Genomic DNA, 21,888 nt, shown 5'->3' on the forward strand with positions numbered 1-21,888 from the left:
TGATTTAGACAGAAGCCTTCTATACTGGCTTAAACTCTATCCACACCGATCCTACTGTACATGACCTATATCATTTCAATGATTCCTATTCTTTAAATTATGTAGCATTTTGGTTGTTAGACTTTTGGTCCAATCAGATTTCTCCCATGTCAATCTGTATCTGTACCTTCAAATGCTGGCCGATGTAACATACTACAAAGTATATTAACAATGAGACTGCTTCTTTAACCAATCAGATGTCATATTCGTCTCAGAAAATTCCATCAGCATTTTCCCCATTCTCTGATTGGTTTGTCCGAGCAAGACCAGTTCAACTGATTTTTGTCATCTTATTAGGGGAACATTGATTCTGAATTGCTTTGGATGATGACCGTTGCACAGGTGCAGGCTTGTATATTGAATTTCTGTACAGAATTTCTGGTTACTATAATTGTTACATGACGCATTTCATAACCTGAAAAATGTCAGGACTGTCAAACTGAGGACCTCGTGTAAAGAGCAGAACCAAGCTGAGCCAGGTAGCTATACAGCCAAAAAGGGTCAAAAGTACATACTGCCGCTACAGGGGGTGTTAATTGCCTTGCTCAAGGGCACCTCAGATGTAAATTCCAATAGCTTTGTGAAATGTGCACAGTTTCACCTGTGAAGCTCCTAAGCAGCCTGCAAAATAAAACTTTAGTGAAAGGTATGAAAGCACGTTTTTTTTTTGTTTTTTTTTCCCCCATGAGGCAGCGTGGAGCTTTTGGTTCAATCAAAGCAAAGCCGTGAGGGCACCGGTCTTTGGCATAACATAACACAAACAAACAAGATGAAAAGCGAGTATTGACGAGGACCTGGCTGGGTGGTACCTTGCAAGCAGCAGCAGATGGTTAACCAATGGCGGGAAACGTCACCGATGTGTTGTTGCCCGTCTGTGTTTGTGCGTATACAAACACAGCTGCTGCTGACTCGCCTCTGTTACAAAACATGGCACCCACGCTACATAAATTCACACTGGATGTGTTGGCTGCGTGTAAACAGGCAAGGTGGACTCATGATCTTATTATATATAAATAACATGCTAAAATGCATGCTCATTGATCCCTACGGGACCAATTGTCCTGCTCTCCAACACCAGATGTACACTTTGGGACACCTCATTAGTACATACAAAAGGTCTGTGCCATCCAAGATAACAGGAAGAATGTAAGAAAATAAATCAAGAGAAGAATGAGAAACGGCACACAAACACCTTATTTCTTTGCTCTTCATTGGCAGTCTGTTCTTCTATTTGCTGGTGAGCACTGAAAGGCACTGGAGCTGATGAAACCGCATTGAATACCTGTCTTAAGGTGAGTAGTGTGCAAAATAAACCTCAGCTCCTTTTCCATTTGCTCTTTGTTAAGAGCCCGGCGGAGAGTAAACAAGCCTTTCGTACTTTGTTCAAGGCCAGTGGATGATGTCCAAACACATTACGCCATACCTCGACATTTCAAGGTTCCGTTTGGAATTGGACCAAACATTTTGCTTGCACATGATTCCGCTAATACACATTATGGAATTTTTTTTCTTTAATTGCTTGTATAAAAAAAAGAGTTGGGTTTCTGGAGGGATCAAGTGTAAAAATAAATTCTGAGAATGTGAATGTGAGTGAGCCAATTTTCATAATCAGCCCCACAGAGTTTCCCCGCCTCCATGACAATGATCAGCTACACAAAGCCTCAAGTCAGTTTAACGCTAATGCTAACATATAAACTCGTATACAGTACAACTCCTTCGGCAACTGTTCTGTTTAATTCTTTTAGTTTCAATTTAATTATGTAATTACGGTATTTTTTTCAACAAAGTACAATATCATAGTGCAAGTTTCTCATTGAGAAACATTCCAATTTTATTTTCTGGAATAAATTAGCATTTCCATTTAATTCAATGGCGAAAGATGACACACAAACACAAACTGGGCTGTGCTGCTTTTGTGGCATGTCGGAAAACCCCCCCAAAACAAACAAAAAAAACACTTGGATGAATGACGGACCTGCACACTGCCATTATGCATATCAACCGTCTGTAAATTGTGCTAAATTCTGTCTCGTCCAAACGAGACTGAGATTTGACAAACAGACATTCAGGGTGGCATTCCTGGCAGGCACAAGTCGAGCTCCATGCTGGGCCACAGAGGAGACCAATTATCCAGGTTCTTGAGGTCTCCAGGCTACCCTGGTCAACAAGCACTCACTAAAAGTGGCAAGTGAAGAAATGGCACCGAACACGAGTCGGCCGACAGTCGTTCAAGAGCATTGTGCACTCGGTTCAAATTGCTGAATGGCTTCTTCCGCACTATGTTCGTGACAGGCAATCAATTAACCTTTACTTTAATGAACCTCTAAAGGGGACTTATTATGAAATATTGGCTTTCGTTACACAGTCTGTAAATATTTTTGTCTCTGGACTGTCAGCCAGTCAAGCGTGTAACGAAACAACTATGCTTGATGGCTGCCTGTGACCGTTCCAAACAAGAGCATACTGTGAATGTTGTTAAACAGAGGACACATTTTCCAAGGACCCAATCATTATCCTAATGCCAGCTACCACATCCCCCTTTAAGAATTTCAGAATCCATTTCTAGAGCCAGAAGTTGAAATGTTATGGGGAATAAGAGTATATTTTCAAGCAAGAAAGTCAGATTTAATGAGCAAATTTCAAAAGTACAACTTCATTTTCATCATAATCTCACTGTTTTTATCCTGACAAAGACCCTCATTCTCAAAAAATATACGCCTTTTTGTTCTTGGTATATGTGTTTTATTCTACCCAAAAAATAACTTGATGTCAAATTCACAGTATGTGATAAAAAGTTATCAGAGAGCTCTTAATTGTCCCAAAGTAAAGGTTGACGGAGTAATTGGTCCATTTTAATTTGGTTTGTTAAAAAATAATGATATGGCAATTTATTTCCAATTACTTTACAGACCCTTTGCAGAGGCTTGTGCACCCCAAGGAAATGTTCTTCTCAACAATTTAAAAAAAACAAACAAAAAAAAGGCAGCGTTCAAGTGGTGTCATTTTGATGTGTACATGTGTGTATTACTTACTTGGTTTCTAGTGCATTGGGCAGCACATGGCTATCCAATATGGATCTCTTAAGGAGCCATTTTGCAATGCACCAAATGAGCCATAACGAGGACTACATTGATTGTGGCTGACCAAGATTTTTTTCCAATATGCTTCATTATTAGACCGCAGGGCTCATGTCTGGGCTATTTGATCAAAAATTGAGAGATGGATTGGTATGATACCTGGTCTATATGAAAGTAAAACGTACAGCTTGAATACATTCAAGTTGACGCCGCCATCGTATGTCTACATCCGTGTTAGATAGCCAAATATCACTTGCTGCAAAAGTAGGACATCCATAACCAGTAAGATGCACTTTTTCTTTGACTATGAATTTTACATGAATGACAAAAAGTTCAGGGATATTTTCCTTTCAGGTAAAATTTCTGGATAAACCTAAAGTGCACTACAACCTTTACAGGTGAACTTAATTTGACCCTCTCAAAGCTTCTGAGTGCACATGTCCACCTTGATACTTTTTGTACAAGTTGTTCACAAGGAGCCGAATCCACCAGAAACCGTCAACTGCAAATTTGTTGAAGAACAATGTCATTACTTTCAAATGAAAGCAACCGCTGCTGTGTGTAATGGATTGCATTTGATGTGTAATTTCACAAAATGTCCGTGTATACAAAACACCACAGTCTAAGTGTTGTGCGTTTGTGTGTGCATGTTGGCAGAGATAGCTGTAACAACCACTGCCTGAAAACAGTAAATGATGTCAAATCGACACGCTACTATTACAACACTGAATCAGTGATAGACACGCACACACACATATGCGCATCCCCAGTCGTGAGCATAATCTAACACTCATACATGCGTGTAATCATCCATTTCCACATGCGCCTCTGATTACACCAAAGGGGATAGCAATCTGTATGCATGGCAAAGTTTCTTTTAATTAAAACACACAAATGCATGCACGCACACGGACAGATAGACAGACAGACAGACAGCGCCCCCCTGCTGACAGGCCCCAGTTATCAAGCGAGGCAGGTAGCCGTGAATCAGGCAGCCTGGAGGCATCATAAAAAACAATTCAGGAAAGAGGGAGAGCGGCGGTGGAGGGGATGAATCTGAGATGAAAGAGGTAAGAGCAAGGGGGGGGGGGTGAATAAAATAAACACTCCTGTCAGAGATAATAAAATTGTCAGATGGAGAGCTACGGTGCAGAGAGGGTGAAGTTAAGAGATGCGAAATGTGAGGACGATTGGGGGGGTGAAAGGTGGGATGAAAAAGGAAACTTGGAAGGTCAACGGAGGGAAAATAAAGAAGTAGAAAATGAGCAGGCAGGAGTAGAAGATTGAACCAAATGTGTTTATAATAACAGACAAAAACAGGACGGAGGAAGCTTGATGAGAGGAAACTTCCATGGTTGGCGACTGGCACATACACGACGACGACGAAGCGCTTCACATCAAACGTAGCCTTGGCTGTTCAAGTCGGCCATTTGTATTGTTTCTCATTTTCTTTACACTGGCATCTTGTCAGCACAGTCCCCATTCATCACACCAGGGATCACACACTCACACTCGGTAAATGTAATTGAAGCTAGCGAGCGGCACCACTATAATATTTTATATTTTCCTGAGGGGAAAATATTTCACTGATCTGAAATAGGGAAACTTCAAGATGGTTTTCCAAAAAAACAAATTATGTTACTGTTTGGAGCGAGTGTTAGTGTCATCTTCAAACTGCTGGCCAAGTTCCACATACAGTACTATAAAACTTGGGGATGTCAGAAACAGGTCATTAGGTGAACCCCCAAGGAGTCCATTTCCTCACCCTGTCAGCACTTAGGACCCGTCGGCTGTCCTCTCCAGATTTGAAGTCAAGATTTGCAGGATCTCCCCAGATAATTGGGAGCAGACTGCACCCAGCTGATCTCGTGACTGCCCGTCATCATCACTTGAGCATGTGGAGGAGTTTCATATTCAACAATGAGTCCAAACTCTCAAGTGTGGGGAAGATGCGGAGAACATTGCTGATTGCTGCACGGATAAAGTAACATCAATCTCAAAGCAGACATATCCAGATAAGATTCTGCAACCAGTAGCAAGCCCATATCTCCTCAGGCTGGGACAGAACTCAAACCTCCAAGATGACATGGCTCATCTAACAGACTGAGACTACCTGTAGAATTTGGGAATGGAGAGGAAGGGATGTTCTCATTTCAATCCCATTGAACACGTGAGGCGTCCACAGCTTGGGCGTCGTGTTCCCAACACAACCACGTTGGCTGAATTGACGAATGGGATGCCATCCCACAGCAGTGTTGGACCAGAGCGGGGACCAGCATGACAAGGCCAAGCTGTCCATGGTTCTTGCACATACTACTCAGAATCCCGATTGTTAAATGAATACATTAATTGCTACAGTGCCTGAGCATGTTAAATATCTCCATATTTGTCTGCTACTCTTCACGCAAATGCATGTTCCTTGCTTTAATTTATTGCCAAGGAGCAACACCACAAAAAAAAAACAAAAAAAACCCATAAATCTTAAGTTAGACTTGAAATACTTCTGTGAGTGTATTTGGGGTAGGCGTTTATTTCAAGGTGGCATCTATTTGAGTGGAGGCCCTTATTTGAAAACATGGTCACCTCTTACCCCACTTATGTTTTCCTGTGGTGAAAAACGGAGATACCTAACAGGTGTGAGGTGTTTATTTGAAGGTGGATGGGGTTTCTCAATTTTGAAAAAAAAAATATCCAAAGTATCTACCTACTGACATCTCCTATTAAATGTGGAATTGGGAGACATGATTATTTTTTTGTTTTTCTTCGTCAACGTGCTCACATTCCCAATGACAGTCATAATTGAGGCATGGCTCCTATTGGAGTGGAGGCCACTATTTGAGGATGGATGATAGACACTTTAGCATATCATAGTCTCAGATACTGTATGATATGAATCCACTCCGCAAGCTGCCACAGACACTCGTGAAGAGATGAAAGCTGTTAAACGACGAGCAGGCGGATGAAGTGGGAGTGTACTAAAGTATGCGGAGGGAAAAACACTCATCAGCGAGTCATGTCAAGTCGAGTGGGTTTACCCCCCCCCCTTCCCCCCTCACACATACACGCATGACAGGCACTTACAAGAAGCTACCCTATATTGATGTGTGTAGCAAACTATCAAGCATGCTAAAGCTGCAATCGACTGAGGGAAAGGAGCGCAATTTTTCACCTAAATTGACCTGACGGCTGGTTGGAGCAAATAAACCGCTTCAGAATCATTTGGAAGCGATGGTGGCTTGTAATTGGGAGAAAGGCATCCCTCTACCTTGGGATCTATTAGCGGTCTATATCAACATAGGAAGCTGTTTGAGCAATTTTATTTTTTGAATGCTCAGAAACGGTTCCATTAAATGATGAATGTTGATTTCAAGCCATGCTACCACACAAGTACCCAACGAAAGGCTGGATGGATACAGTTTAATGCGTTGGGACGCTAATCATGAAAACGCTATAAAATGCAAATAGTACCAAACAAGACCTTCGGTTTATCCCTTCTTAATGTAAAACAACAGTCCATACAGTTACACTCATGTCTCCCTGTTGTTTTTAATCAGCTCCTCTTCCGTCTGCTCCAGGGAACATCTCGTGACAAATACAGCTAAAACACAGCAAAGGAGGCTGATGAATGGATAATGTTGGTTTTACTGGCGCTCACTTTAATGTGTCCCCAGGCCCTAGAGCCTTTCCAATACTGGAGCATTTTTGGCCACTACTTCTTATCCTCGGAGAAGAAGAAAAAAAAAAAAGATTGAAAGGGAATGATGACAAATAGAATCTTATAGACATGCAGTACAGAGTTCATTTGCTGTGGCAGTCTGTGGGGCTTTCCTTCATGTTCGCTTTGAGTAAACCAATTTTGGCTGTGTGTCTGAGGGATGCCGATCTCTCTGAGCCTCTAATATCTTCAGTACAGTGGAACCTTCAAAGTGGAAACCAATCCACTCCGGTTAAGTCTATGGTGTCTGAACTTCAACCAATTTCATAGGATGATGTGGCAATCTTTTCATTTACTAAAAACTGGAAAACACCAAGGGTCGTCTTTGTCACTTAATTGCTGCAGTAAGAGAGGTTGTCCACAACTGGTAATTAACATAGCACCAGCCAAAATGGAGTCATACACCACACTACATTTTAAAGACGAATGAAACTACAGTCTCAATACCGATCATGTGATCAAAAAATTGGGTCTGATCAGGTCATTTTTAGAAGAGTCATGAACAATAATAATGTCTGCAGTATGGAAATATTAAAATTTACACTTTTTCCCCTCCTTTTATAAACATTGCCGAGGTATTGGATGAAGTCTTAAAAAAAAAAAAATGCTTGAGGCGAGACTTGAGGTGATGAAAAGCTGTGAAATTGGGGACGTTGTTAACAAGCACATTGATTTGAGCTCGAAGGGAAACAATTGGCCAAACCAGCTCCAAAGAAACAAAGAAACAAAAGGAGCATGTGAGCCAGAAGAGTAGGAGGTGGGGGTGGAGGTAAGAAAATAATGTGGTGGAGATGGAAGCTCCTGCAAATATATTGAAACAACGCCATGTGCATGTGCACAAGCTCAAGAAACAACACAACAACACATGCGTTCAATGAAAATACATATTTGTACGCACAATGTCGATGTGCAGTTTTTGAACAAAAAAATAAAAGATTGAAATAAACACGGACATTTTACACAATGCTTCTGGGATTGCACTGAATGTATGAAAAAAGTAATGAGGGAACCTCATAATTTTGTCAGCAAAAAAACAAACAAACAAAAACAACGCATGAGTTAGCACACCGTCCACCTGAGTTCAGTTGTCCGGGAACTGGAGCAGCTGGAGTATGATATAGAGCAGGTGTAGCTCTGTCTCCCCTTGCCTTTGCACTAATCCATCTGGGGTGCCTTTGAAATCTAATTTGCAGCAGCTCCATTTCCATCATGCTTACTCTCCGTGAGCCCGCATTGTTAGGAATGCGCATTCAGCACAAAAAGGTGACGACGGGGAGAAAAAAAAAAAAGAAAAAAAAATGAGTCCAGCGACGTCCACGTTAGTTAAAAGGAGCAAGTGCATTCCCCTCCGGAGTGTAATGAAGGACGGTCCAAAATGCAGAACACGGGTACAAGTGATTGTCCGACACAAAGATGCATTATTTGCACATTTAAATACAAAGGATGCCAACACCTTGCTTTTTTTTCTGCCTTTTCCTATACGGATTTGCACGTATGCACATTTTTTTTTCTCACCCAGCCACTCTTACAATAATGAGACATGGGAATGAGATAAACCTATTACAGAAATGCGGTGCATGATTAAACAGGATGCAGCATTAAACTTGCTTTTCTAGTCATTATGTAGCTCAATTCTGGTCTGTTATGCTTTATTCACAAGGGACATAATCAGTAATAAGTACAACAACGCTAACATGCATACAATAGATGCTATCTAGTAAAGAGCACTAAACTGAGACATATTGCAAAGACCAAGTCTTTTGGTCAGTTGGTGTAGAATTTTAAATTTAAAACTTTAGAAATGTGTATGAATCAATGAACAAGGTGTTGTCGACAGCTACAAATCACACAATGCATTAGTAATTTCATTCAAAGTAAAAAGCCTATCTTGTGCTCAGACACTTTCTCCAACTATCTGCAAGCTTTCCTGTGCTTTCAGTTGACAATTAATTAACTGTCAACTAAAAAACAATTGCACTTTTGAGCATGTTCAAAATGGCCCTGAGACAAGCAAAAACTTTAAACCTGTTTGCAAACATCTGGCAAACGTTCGGTGAGCGTATGTGACCCTGAAAGAACCCTGGCGAGAAATCACCATTCGCTAACTGTCGCAACCGTTCGACCCTCAGTGGGATACAGGATTCATTAGGTGGATATAATTCCAAGACTTGGACTTGTTTGTATGTTGGTGTTGCATTTGTTTACTACACAACAACATAACATAGGTAACGAGAGTGAGAGAGGGGCAACTTACGAGACTCATAATGTTCACAAGTCCCAAAAGAAGACTTCGAGTCAAGTCTCGAGTCTTTAGTGGACGAATCTAAGTCGAGTTGCAAGTCTCAAAGAATAGAATCTAAGTTGCGAGTCCGCGTCTCTAAATCCTATTAACTAAAAAATGCTGCATATCTATCTCCCTGCTGTCACTATCACATGGTTGTGTAAAATCCGGCAGAATTGTGTTTTTCTTTGAAAGTGTAGCAGATGTCTGAGTGTTGTCAGTGCATAATGTATAAGATACAACCACCTGATAGCCCTACGGGCCAGGGCACGATCTCGCTAATCACCCCCTTAGTGGCCAATTACACGTATACAGTGCACTCTCCACAGTATTTTCACGACACTGGGCATGGTGCATCAATGCAAAAAAACAAAAAAACAAAAAAAAAAGTGAACAGCCAAGTTGGTTTGACTCACAGACTGCAAATAAATATCAGCACTGTACAACATAGCAAGATAATGGTTCTTGAGTGCATGTTGTGGGCAGCGAGACACACTTCCAAATGACCACACGCCACACAAGGAGATTGCGTAGATTGTTCATTTCAAGTGTGAATTCAAACATCCGTGTCATCTTGAGAGACTGCTGCCTACAAATTGTCCACTGAGAGCAAGACAAGGCTGGGGAATAAATACTGTTGCTTCCTGCGTAATTTGTAAGGCTTTAAGTCAGACAACAGTGTGTGGTCCCTCCAGACGTCATTATATTGATCTTAACTTTATACCAGTGCCATTGTGAGAATCGATAGTGGCAGGAAGACAAAGACTATTGAAGCGATGGAGGCTGAACAAAGGATGCCAAAGCACAATGTGCAATACGGCCTCTTTTTGCGCTTGCTCCAAATTACAATCGGGAATGGAACTGCTGCACATCCGTCATCCATCATCAGGATGCGAGCGGCTCGACAAGCCGGGTGATTGATGACATTTTGGGCTGGAAAACAGATTTTGAATAGAACGTACATAGCCAAGCCACAGGGATTTTTATCCCCCCAACAAGGTATATTTACACCCATCCGTCAACCTTCGTGCATGTTGGCACAAAAGTGGAAAACGTCAGCAGAAACGTGTAAGCATGCTGACGCAGGGCACACAAAAAAGACGCACGCTGACACGACACCGCGGAGTTTGATGTGGATCAATATTGTGACGAATAAATCAACAACAGGATACCGTTGACTAATCTTTGCCTGAAGTGGGGATGGTTGCGATCAGGGCATATGCAATACATGGAGTGGAGTCTGTAAGACAACGGCGATGACAGCAGGATTGTAAAACGTCATTGATTGCTTGTCGCAGCTGTCATTATAGGTCATTTTGAACGCGACAGTTATGCAGCTCTACTAAGTTAAATGCATGCTCTTCACTGTGATTTATATACAGTGGGACCGCCGGCTTCCTACGCCGCAGACAACAAAACAGCTCCAACATCTGTTGTTCCTTTTCATCTTTCATCTGTGCTTCCAGTGGTGCAGCCAACAACTGCAACTCTTTTACATCTGTGATGATTAATTTAGTAGTACTAATACCATTAATATTGTTTTGTGTTGCTGTCCCTCTCTGTGATATTCGAAGTGTGAAAAGGGTATCATTAGTGGTACACAGGGTTCTCTCTCGTGGAATCCGGGAGAATCATTTTTGTACGAATGAAATGTACAGAAATTTTGTTGTATTTATACAGACACTGACTCCAGATTCAACAGTTACAAACAACGGCGGCCATGTTGGTCAGGGCGATGTTCCCATCAAAGACAATCCAAGAACATATATGGAGGGTATGTTGGCAGGGGTGCCAGTTCCATAAGAAGCAATGGAAAGCATGGACATTAGCTTAGCATCACTGTATACACGTATACAAAAGGAGCATGTGGTACCTACACGTTCTTATTTATTCTTCTATGTTCTGGTTGTTGTTTAATGAAGTGAGCTCTCATCATGTAGTGTCAGTTAAAGTCTCATGAATATGCTGTTTTACAGTACAGTATATAGTTGCATCTCGCCAAGCCCTCATCTATGGTATCCAATTGTAATGGATGTGAAAAAAAGTAGTATACTAACATCGTGGCTTTTGAAAGCAACCAGCTGTGGTCCATTATCCACCCCATATATTTCTACTGGGATTGAGGCATGAAACTATTTTCATGCAATTTGTTTTGTTGCAAACGTCAGACACGTGGCTACAATATGAAAAAATCCGTGTGCGTTGAAAATGTTTACCTATTCAAAAAATTGTGACTTATAAGGAAAGAGTAAGATGAAAACAGTCTCCGGTTAGAAGCGTCGAAGACCCACATGTATATAGATTTTATATACTGAATTGAAATTGGATAATTTCCCTTTGCACCCCTTATAATACCTGTGTGTCACGGCACCCCAGTTTGGGATCACTCTTCTATCCCGTCTCTCCCTCTTCTTTATCACTATCCCAAGCCAACAGACTCTGGTTAATGGCTCCATACCAATAAAATGTAATTGAACTTGTAGTCCAGCAATACATGCTCTCAGCGACTCACCTCTGGAGCTCCTTGACAGACATGGAAATCTTGAGATTGTGTCCCAGAACGTGAAGTGTGGTGAGGATATCGGCCCACTGGACCATTTCCCCGAGTGGACCCCCTTTGAGGACTTTGGGGCTGAAAACATCGCCAGACTCCTCTGTTAGGAACCCCACGTGGATTAGGACCTGCAAGAGGGCACACACGCACGCAACTTTGTCTGGTTCAGGCCAACAAGGTGAAGGATCCCACATTGTGCGCTTAATTCTGCATTTTCACTGAACATTATAACGTGAAATTAATGTGGGTAACTCCATATGTTATTATGTAAACCTGATTATGACTGTGATATTCACTAATATAGTAATACAGGTGAACACTGTTTGATAAATATGGCAATGTTTGAATACACAACCCCAGAAAATGTTAGAAAAGAGTGCACATTTCTCAACAGTTGAACAATGGCTAATTAAAATAAATGTTAAAATACAATATTACCCATTACAACATCACTTTCAGAATATTATCATGCCTCATTTCCAACCGTTGTGACACTCTATTAAAACATCATTTGTAAACTCTTGATCTTCACCCATTAATTTAAATTGCAGAATGAATAAAGATGTTATTAATTAAGCATTCATACAATTGTTCCCATCAAGTTTGTTAAAAGTTAAGATGCTGTTTTAATGACTTGGGGGATTAGAAAAATTAGAATTTCAGATGGAACAAACTATTTTGGCAATCCTTAGTGAATCTTCATGCTTAATTAGACAACCAAGTTCAGTGCATCCACTCAATCTGTGTATGTATGAGTGTCCATTTGACCACTCCCACTAAAAAAAAAAAGATCACTTTTTTTTTCATGCCTGCATAATCATCACATCCCAGCAAGAACGAAGCAACATGTTGCTTTTCAGACTGGATTCGACTGGGCCATGTCCGAGCCTTGCTCTGCAAAATAATTCTGATTAGCCATCACAGCATCAACACAACACGTCCTGCTGCATGCTGGCAAGCAGAGCACGTTTATTTGCAGTTTGTATTCTTGTTGAGCCTCGGTCCAAAGTGTGTGCTTATAATTTGCATAAATACGTTTAAAACAGATCTTTTGAAGTCTTTTTATAGTCTTTAAAATATTTTTCCACATTAGCATGTTTTAAGTTAAAAATTTAAGTTTAAAAGATTACATTGAAGAAATGCAAATTCGTTTTTTACATCTAGGTTTTACCGCATAAGGTTCAAAGAAGATGCTAAAAGCTACCTTACAGTATGCATGCGCCAAACATGCAAAGGAACTTGTAGCTCATGTTGTAAACATGCATCAAATATGTATGAAACATTGGACAATCGTGTGCATGCATAAGCAGCAGTTGTCAAGCTCCACTGAGTGTCCAGCCGGCGTGGAAAAATCCCCGGATTTAATAAGCTGGCTCTATTAGCTGTTGCTTCATAAAAACGGATAAGTGAAATTTAATTACAGTTATCGTGGCAGATGGCAAGAGTGACAAGCCGTGGCAGCAGCGCCGTTACTTTTCATGCTCGGCTGCAATGACGCCACGATGTGAGGCGGTACGGCACAAAACGTGGGGAACATGGAAATGTTACTTTCTCTTATCACAGATGATGTGGGTGTGGTTGTTTTACTGTTTCGAAGACCTCAATTTTAAGGATTGCTTGTATATTTGCTCACTGGACAATCGGAATAAACTCTTTAGGCTTAAAGAGAACTTCTTTTACATTTTGATTATTATTGGACTGAAAGCCATCATTTCTCTGGATTACTGTGTATATGTTCGACTCGCTAGGTTGAGGCATGAGAGGCCAGTGTCTCATGAGGATCAAATACAAAACCTGTCAAAGCTGCTGAGGAGTGGGGGGGGGGGGGGGAAGAAAAAATAAAAGGTATAAAACAACACAATCCTACTGATATTTTCAGTCTTTTTTAATATGTTCACATTCCTCAAAAAGCACTTGTCCTACATATCAAATCATTTTATCTTTAGTGATAAACAAGCACAACATATAGTAGGAATTTTCACTTTGATGGGTGATTTTACAGAGAATGTGTACGCTATGAGTATGTGTGTACTCGTAATAGCTTGACCGAAATAAGTGGAATTAGAATAAATGCAGTTATTGCACAGGCCTGGTCCACTTACTAAACTAATAATGGTGTGTGTGTGCGCACGTGTGTTTGGGGACCCTCGTTGAAGGTCATTTTGATGGAAATGCACAGGTGGTAACACAAGCTGGCACTGTCAAACAGCACCACTCCACCCTTAAATTCACCTTCTCTCATCTTCCTTCACTCTGAAAATCTTGGCCACTTCTCAGTATCAAGTAAACTCCTCCAACATGAGCTGCCTTGACAATGAAATGCAAAAAAGGCTGCGAGCGTCCCCAAGTAAGGATACGAAATGGTGTGAGGAAAACAACTGGGTCAGTGGCATCTATCAGGAAGTAAAGATTTTTAAATATGACACAGGGTGTTACATTTGGGTGAGCACAGGTTCTAAGTAAACAGAATTGAATAGGCTTCAAGTTGAAAAATATAGATACTGTATTGAGTTTCACAAGTCTCAGTGAACCAAATCCTTTTTGCCATCAAGATTTTTGTGCCATGTCCAAATCTGCCTGCCAGTTGGTTTATTTTCATTGATTTTATTGGAAAATTCACCCTGCACAATTTCGTGTGACTGTGCTCTTGTAGATTGCATCACAATGCATAAAAAAATAATTTAAAAAATCAGTTCAAGTTTAGTTTTAACTAAAGCTTTAACTAAAGCTATTTTTTTAATTAATCACATCACATTAATTGATTAATCACATCATAGATTTGATTAATTATAATTAATTACTTAATTAAAAAGCTTTTTGTCAACATTTTTTGCCTGCCAAATTTAAAGGGCACCCGTTATGTGTTAATTATTTCGACATTTATTGTTCTGCGGATGTCAACATTTTTTGATCCCCTGCACACGCTCATCCTCTTTTTCTAATCAGTTAATTACTTGCATAATTTAAAATGGGGGGGGGGGGGGGGGGGCGATTGTGTTACATGAACAAACATTCTGAATGTCATACACACACATTTATTAAATGCTTTACATTAATGCATGTAGTTATCTTTATTGCTCAAACACAACCTGTGCTAGCTTTAACGTAACCATCCGCTGTCAGCTAAAGGATCATCTGTATTCAAAATTAATAATGTGATTAAACTACGTTAATACATGATTAATGCGATAATTTTTTTGATTAATTAATTACTTAACAGTTTAACTTTGACAGCACTAGTTTTAAAACATCGTTAACATTTGGGATCATTTGAGTAAGAATTGTCTATGTTATTTTTAGACTATCAAATGATGGAAAAGTCTTACAGGTGTCTTGAGGTCATAGACAAAGTAGTTTCATCATTTTAGTGGCTTTTCCTGCTATTAACAGATACTGTACCAGATGTCTGTTTGAGGTACGGTGTTGACTGATTCAAGTAGATGACCTAGCCACGTTGAAGTGGGGGCACCGTCTATTAGAACTATCATATTTGAGGAAACGTTTCATTTCCCATCCTTGGCCAAATCCTCCAAAGATTTTACTTTCATTAATCCCTTCATTTCCACCTGGAAATGTATTATTCCACACAATGTGCGCTAGGCGAGATCAGTCTGAGGTCAACCAAGTGTCGACTCTTGAAGACGCAAAACACAATCAGCTTCCAAAGATGCTTTAAAGGTCACTTGATAAAAGAACACTAAAGTCATAGAAGCAGCAGACATACAGCAACTGGTTTGTGCAATTAGGCTAATTTCTGTCGCGCATCATTTCTTTAAGCCTCGAATGGATTCTGCAACGTCCTGAATTCAAGCAATGAAAAGAGAAATTTGCATTGAATATACCCACTCTATAACATTCTGCAAGTTGACCCTGGCTTTTATTAACTTCTCCATTCGATGCGTCTAAAAGTTACTTTGCAGACGCTTTTCACAGTTTGACACAGTAAATCCACCCCCGCATAGACGGATACTTTCTGTATGCATCTCAGCCTTTATTAATTTAGCACTTTTGTGCCATATTTGAGTTTTGAAACTGACAGAGGAAAGAAAAACAAATGGAAATGAATACGTAAAATATATAGGCTTGTTTATTTTAATAAGATAATCCAATGTTTTTTTTAATTGCATGATGAATAGAATTGCAAAATTGTTTAATAAAATAAAAACAAATGTTAAATATCTAAGCCTTTTTTATATATACACACACAAATAAAACCAACACATCCTAAGAGGTATATATATATATATATATATATATATATATATATATATATATATATATATATATATATATATATATATATATATATATATAATAGAATAAATAAATCTTACATAACCATTTTAGGAGGTGAAAAACAGTTAAGAAAATTTGCTACTGTGTTACAGGAACAACAAATATTTATTTCTGTAATTGATCGTATTTCAACTACAATGTAATTCCTTGGTTTTTCATTTTGGAATACATTTGCAAGCATCTGAAAAACTATTTTCACATTGTGATGATGTGATTTGGAGGAAGAAATTAATGTAATCAATTTCGGACTAAGCCTGTAACAAAAAGTGTGGAAAAAGTGAAGCACCGTCAATACTTTCTCTACATGTGTCCTTTGTCCTTTGCGAAAATGTTTGAGCAATTATCCACAAAGAGAATAGATACCTCTCTGAATCCAAATTTTCCCCAGCATCATCTTTTGATAAACATGGTGACAGCGAGGGAAGGTATTAACAATGGGCGCAGTAAAAAATAAATAAATAAATAAATAAATAAATAAATGGAAGCACTATGTGTATCTATATCAAATGCAAGGTGTAAATGAGCATTAAGGGGAAGTCAACCATCTCCAAATTTCTTGACAATATGTTCTATGCAGCTACACTAGTATAAATACAGTATTTTGGTTAATATTGTTTTAGTGGAATATGAGTTAAGCAGCAAAATCCAGCAGTTATTATCAGTGTAAGGTGACCATTTTGCCACTTGCTCTCAGTTGCTCAGGTCTCAGGTAAACAACCAATCACAGCTCAGCTTCAGAAAACAGGTGAGCTGTGATTGGTCGTGGCAAAATCGCCGCTCCCTGAGATGTATAAAAATGGCTGGATTTTGCCACATAACTCGTATTCTACAAATGCAATATTCATCAGAATGTCATGTTTAGACTAGTGAGGTGAACATATATTATTGCCAAGAAATGTTTAAGGTTATTCCGCTTTAAGATTTGGTTTGTGTCATTGACAAAAAGTGAACCGAAGTCAATCACATGAGAAAAGTTCCAGGTCAAATTTAATTGCAACGGAGCATCCTTGTACTTTTCAGCGTCGCTTGAAGGAAGGATTCATTCATTTGCACCTTCATTATCAGCAATACTTCTCTTACTGGGGGAAATTCAAAGGTCGAGTGTGCAGGAAGGGTCAATTTTTCCGAGTGATTGCCAATCAATAACAGGGTTAATGCCATAATCGCAATGGCAAGCCGTGCGAGACTTACTCCACTTATCCATCAGCAGTATCATGTTGCAACTGTTGGGAATGCATTCATACTATTTCATGGAAGAAATATTACAATTTAGAATGCAAATTTACTATATGCTTCTACAGTGTTTAGACCAGCAGTATCTCTTTAGCCTTCAGCATCCAAGAAGCAGGTTTAGGCGAGAAGCAGCAAATAGAGTCCATAGAAAAGCCTCTGGATCAAACCATGGCAGTACTAGCAACCGCTGCTGCACCCTGCCACCCCCAATCACAAACACACTTCCACTTGCGATTACTGTGACGAAGCGGCCACGACAGCAAAGCATACCCCCGCAAACACGATGACATCTGCCTGTGAGATAGCGCTGGCTCATTGTAAGGCATTTAGGCTCTTCAGGCAGCCATGATGGGGTGCAACAAAAGCCCCTCAGTGGGTTGCAAGAAAGGCAAACATCAATCACAGTGACAGGCAACGATGGCTACACTTGTTAACTAACTTTAGGGAGCGATTGAAGTTTAGAGAGACGCAAAATGTGTTCATGAACTGATTTCTCACAAGGGCGTGTTCATTCATCTTCATTTTCTGGAGCAAAATCTAATCAATCCACAGCATAGTGAGGCATTAAATTTAAAATGTGTTTTCAGAAAGTTTGGGGGATTTTTTTTTAACCTGAACTTTGGAACAAGTCAGCCTTCAAATGACACCCCAAGTGTCATGGTTTAAGTAGTTTTTAATGAAGGCAGCAGGCACAAAGTCTCAGCACCCTCAGTCGTCCTTAATCCATTTTCTACTGCGCCTTTCTTTATGACCATCCATCCCTCTTGTCCTCTTTTTTTTTTTTTTTCTCCTTGGGCACCAGTACAGCTTGGCGACTTCCGTCATAATCCCAATCACCATCATTATTATCACCATCGTCATCATTCGTGACCTCCTTTCATTTCATTGCTCATCTATCTCGGAGTCTTTTTCAGTCTTTGTCTTCACACAATAGGCCTCTGGCATGTGATATGCTATGCAGCCAAAATTAGATCATTTTAACACTTGAATGCTTTCTTTCACTTATTCACTTCAAAACCACATCTGATTTTAGCTGACGGGGACATATTGCAAGACGTCGGGAAGCTATGATGGGTGACAACCTGTCATTGGCTCTTTTTTGAGAGAGAGATAACTGCTATATTTGTAGAATGCTGTACAGCTCTCAGATACAACATACTCTATTATTAACATGATGAATTAGGACTGTGGGAATGGTTACTTGGATACTTCTTTCATCATTGTTAACGTTTTAGAAAATCTGTTGCCAAAGGGAAAGGCAAACCATAGAGCGAAGCCTTTGATTCTGGCTGAAATGATCTTGTGAGGTGTGTGACGGTCTTGCTTGAAATGAACTGTGGGGCATAGCCTGGCTAAATTCTGCTCAAACAGCAAATTGTTAATTTTTGGGGCATAGGAACCAAATAGTAACACTGTAATTATTCTAAAGAAGTATATATGGCTTTATAACAAAGTCTTAATATTGAATTTTTTAGACTATTTCTATCCTCAGCTATTTTATTTCATTTTGGGTTTGCTGTGCCATAAAAACAGCAGAGAGAGAACGTCTATTGACACACTTAGGCATTCAGCATGAGTCGCTGAAACTTGTGGACATTAGGTCACCGTAGATTATGTATATTCCTTTGTCATCCCCAGTTTCTGTGAAAAAGAGGCTCCCGCTATTGCAAAACAAAACAAAGCGTGTAGTGTCAGATCGCAGTGATCCTCCTTTCTACCTTCTTCTGGTCCCGCCACCGGCGCTCCAGCTTAGCGTCGAGGCGGTTGGCAGCTGTCGCCCACTGTGGCGCGAGACGACGGATTCTACGCTTCATGAAGCTCAGAGACTCCTTTCCTGCGCCAATCTGGTCAAGTAGCATGGACAGATCTGTGCGGAAGGCAGCCTGGGAAGAAGGTGGAGGGGTGGATAGAGAGCAAAATATAGTTGAGTAACATGAGGTGGATATTTGATTCTATGTGTATTTTATTTATTTTTTATTAATATGTCTAATTATTTAGCCATGCGGTTTATATATCATGCACTCAATAGACATTTTTTTTTAATGACGATCTAATTTTGGTCCTGGAATTGTAATGACTGAAGTATTCACGACTGCAGTGGAACACCGCTACTTGCACAATGATCACTTTTAACAACAAACCCATCATCTTACCAATTAATGCTCTTCCTGCTGTGAATTTAAAATGACATGAATTCCATTTCTCATTTTCAAAGGTCAAGAGCTCTCCATCCATAAAGCCTTTTTTCAAATTCAAAAAGTTAGCCTCCTAGCATTCACTGAACTTTCCTTGGCACTGTATATGCACTTTAAATTAAGAATATGTCTGCACCGTACACAATGAGAGGCAAAATGACAAGGGTGAACAGTGCCACATGACCCCTGAGTCAGCAATGAGGAGAAATAGAGTGGATGATGGATGGATGAGGCGTGTGTACAGTAATTAGTAGACTTTGAATAGGGTCAGATGAAAGTGAGCCACTGTGAAGGAATGGGGACGGACCGCTCAAACTCTCCTGAGCGGAAGCGATGTTTGCCCTCTTCTTGTTTATAGTTTCATGATTGATGACATCTCAACTTTCATTCTTTGCCGCCTCGTTAAGGACTTGTTATGATCATGCCAAGGGTATTAATATGGGGGTAGACTATGAACCAAACACACTACCGGCTATTTAACTTGTGTTTTAATCTCGAGGGCCATTTTTCGTCACATTTAGGCCAGCAGCTCTGACAAGAATATCACCACCACAAATTACGTGAAAAGAAGGGATGAACACAAGTGCCAACATCTAAAATAGCAAAATGTTTTATTCATGTCTGAACAAACTTTTTTTCCCCCTTTCCTTTCAACATTCCTCTATTACTACATTAATTGGAGTTCACAGTCAAACGGCTTCCACAGATCATCTACTCGTGGACCCAAAACAGTAGTTAGACTCTTTCTTGCATAAAATTAAATGCAAGTGTAGTGAACTGTGGGCCAAGAGACAATGGCTAAGATAAGTTACTGTCTAGTCCTTTGATGCATTTCTGAAGGCATTGTTACCATGTTTAATTTATTTGTGCCATTGAAGCAGTTCCTTTAGCCTGTGTTGAACAGTCTTCTACTTTTCTGTGCCATTGGTTCTCAACTGGTGGCTCGAGGAGCCAATTTGGCTTGGTTGTGGACAGCTACAGAAAAATTACAGGGTGTCCTTGGTCCCAAAACACTGCATTTTATCATTTAAAATTCATATTACGACACTACTCATAAAATACTCTACATGGATAACTACAAGTAGGCAGGGGTTCTCTTTTATTTATTTTTTTAAATCCTATCTTTGAGTGGACTTAATTTTTATTTTTTACATAATTATGCAACATTAGGGAAACGAGCGTCTCCAGATGACAACAGTTGAGAATCGCTGATTTATACCACCTATCCACAAAATAATAATTATAATAATAATTAAAAAAAAAAAGTGTACTCACAGGTCTCTTGCTGCCTTTAGCTTGGTGGACCTGCTGGGGGCTGGGCTGGCTGCTGTGGTTCCTCCAGGCCAGCGGGGGGCAGAACCACTCCACTTCGCTCAGGTAGACAAGGAAGGAGCAGTCGGAGCCATCGACACCATAGAAGGCGTAGCAAGGGTCAGAGGTCCAGCGTGCTCGCATCCACTGTAGACACATACGAATATGTCAAAAAAAATTTATAGCTCATAAAAACCCCAATTTCACCATCTCACAACATTACAAAATTACAAAACAAACAATCCAAATTATTTTTAATGCCAAAATTAGGTTGGAGTGGCCTTGTGAAAAGTAATTGACAGCTTTCTAAAGAAGACATGCAATCTATCTGAAATACAACAGGCCGGCAAACAATAAACTTTCATCAACAATATGCTTAGAAACTGCTGCAGCTGCAAATTTGATTCATTTTTTAAGCGCATTGAAGCCAGCAAATCCCTCAAACACAAATGCCAACAAACAGATGAACAAATTATCAGCAAACGTGTGAATTAAGTCCATGGTTTTAGGAGTGGATTTCAAAAACCCTTTGAGCAAATGATACATGTGATGAGTGTGATCGTGACTGGTGGTCCACATTTCTCCTGCTGGGCTCTACCTGGCTTGCTGGACGTTGATTCAATATGAATGAATGTGAAAACTGATGTGTACCGGTACGAAGGCCGCAGGACATTTGGATTACATTTACCATGAATGGCAACGACAGCGGTTGGCCAGACAATGATGAGATAATCTCTGTTAAACCTTTTAATCACTCTATATCCCGAGTTAAAAACTAAACAAATAGCATTAAGGGAGTGACACAGAATTCCATCTAGGAAAATGAAAGGGATTAGCAATTGACGCAGTAATTTCAACTCATACTCATAATCTAAATTAAATCAAACTGAGACTTACATCCACTTTTCCAGGGCACTCCGGGTAGCGGGGGTCTTTTGGTACTTCGCACTGACTTGATGTCCCGTCTCTCACAGCTGAAAAGAAAGATTTGGCCTTGAGCTACAATTTATCAATATAGTCAACACCCACTGCCTATGTGCAGGTTGCCGTTAATGAATTCACCTATTCATGTTTTTTTCTACTGTGGAACCTGTCCTTGGCTCTTCAATGAACAAAAAGTCAAATTTTTTGTGCAGTTTTTGTACTTTTTCTATAACGGTCTAAGTCAATGTCATCCACGTGTTAGC

At 40.0% G+C, this 21,888-nt stretch overlaps 1 protein-coding gene across 3 annotated transcripts in view; it reads right to left on the reverse strand.

Annotated features, from left to right (window-relative positions):
* Positions 1-21,888, reverse strand: part of LOC144020523 (alpha-1,6-mannosylglycoprotein 6-beta-N-acetylglucosaminyltransferase B-like) — a 102,031-nt gene that overhangs the window by 14,707 nt on the left and 65,436 nt on the right. For all 3 annotated transcript variants that reach the window (XM_077524087.1, XM_077524086.1, XM_077524085.1), the window contains 4 exons: positions 21,599-21,675; positions 20,666-20,848; positions 18,914-19,078; positions 11,625-11,794 (listed from right to left, as the gene is read on the reverse strand). In XM_077524087.1, the coding sequence (XP_077380213.1) occupies positions 11,625-11,794; positions 18,914-19,078; positions 20,666-20,848; positions 21,599-21,675 (595 nt within the window). The remainder of the gene's footprint in view (positions 1-11,624; positions 11,795-18,913; positions 19,079-20,665; positions 20,849-21,598; positions 21,676-21,888) is intronic.

Source organism: Festucalex cinctus, chromosome 6, assembly GCF_051991245.1.
Source record: "Festucalex cinctus isolate MCC-2025b chromosome 6, RoL_Fcin_1.0, whole genome shotgun sequence".
Lineage (NCBI taxonomy): Eukaryota > Metazoa > Chordata > Actinopteri > Syngnathiformes > Syngnathidae > Festucalex > Festucalex cinctus.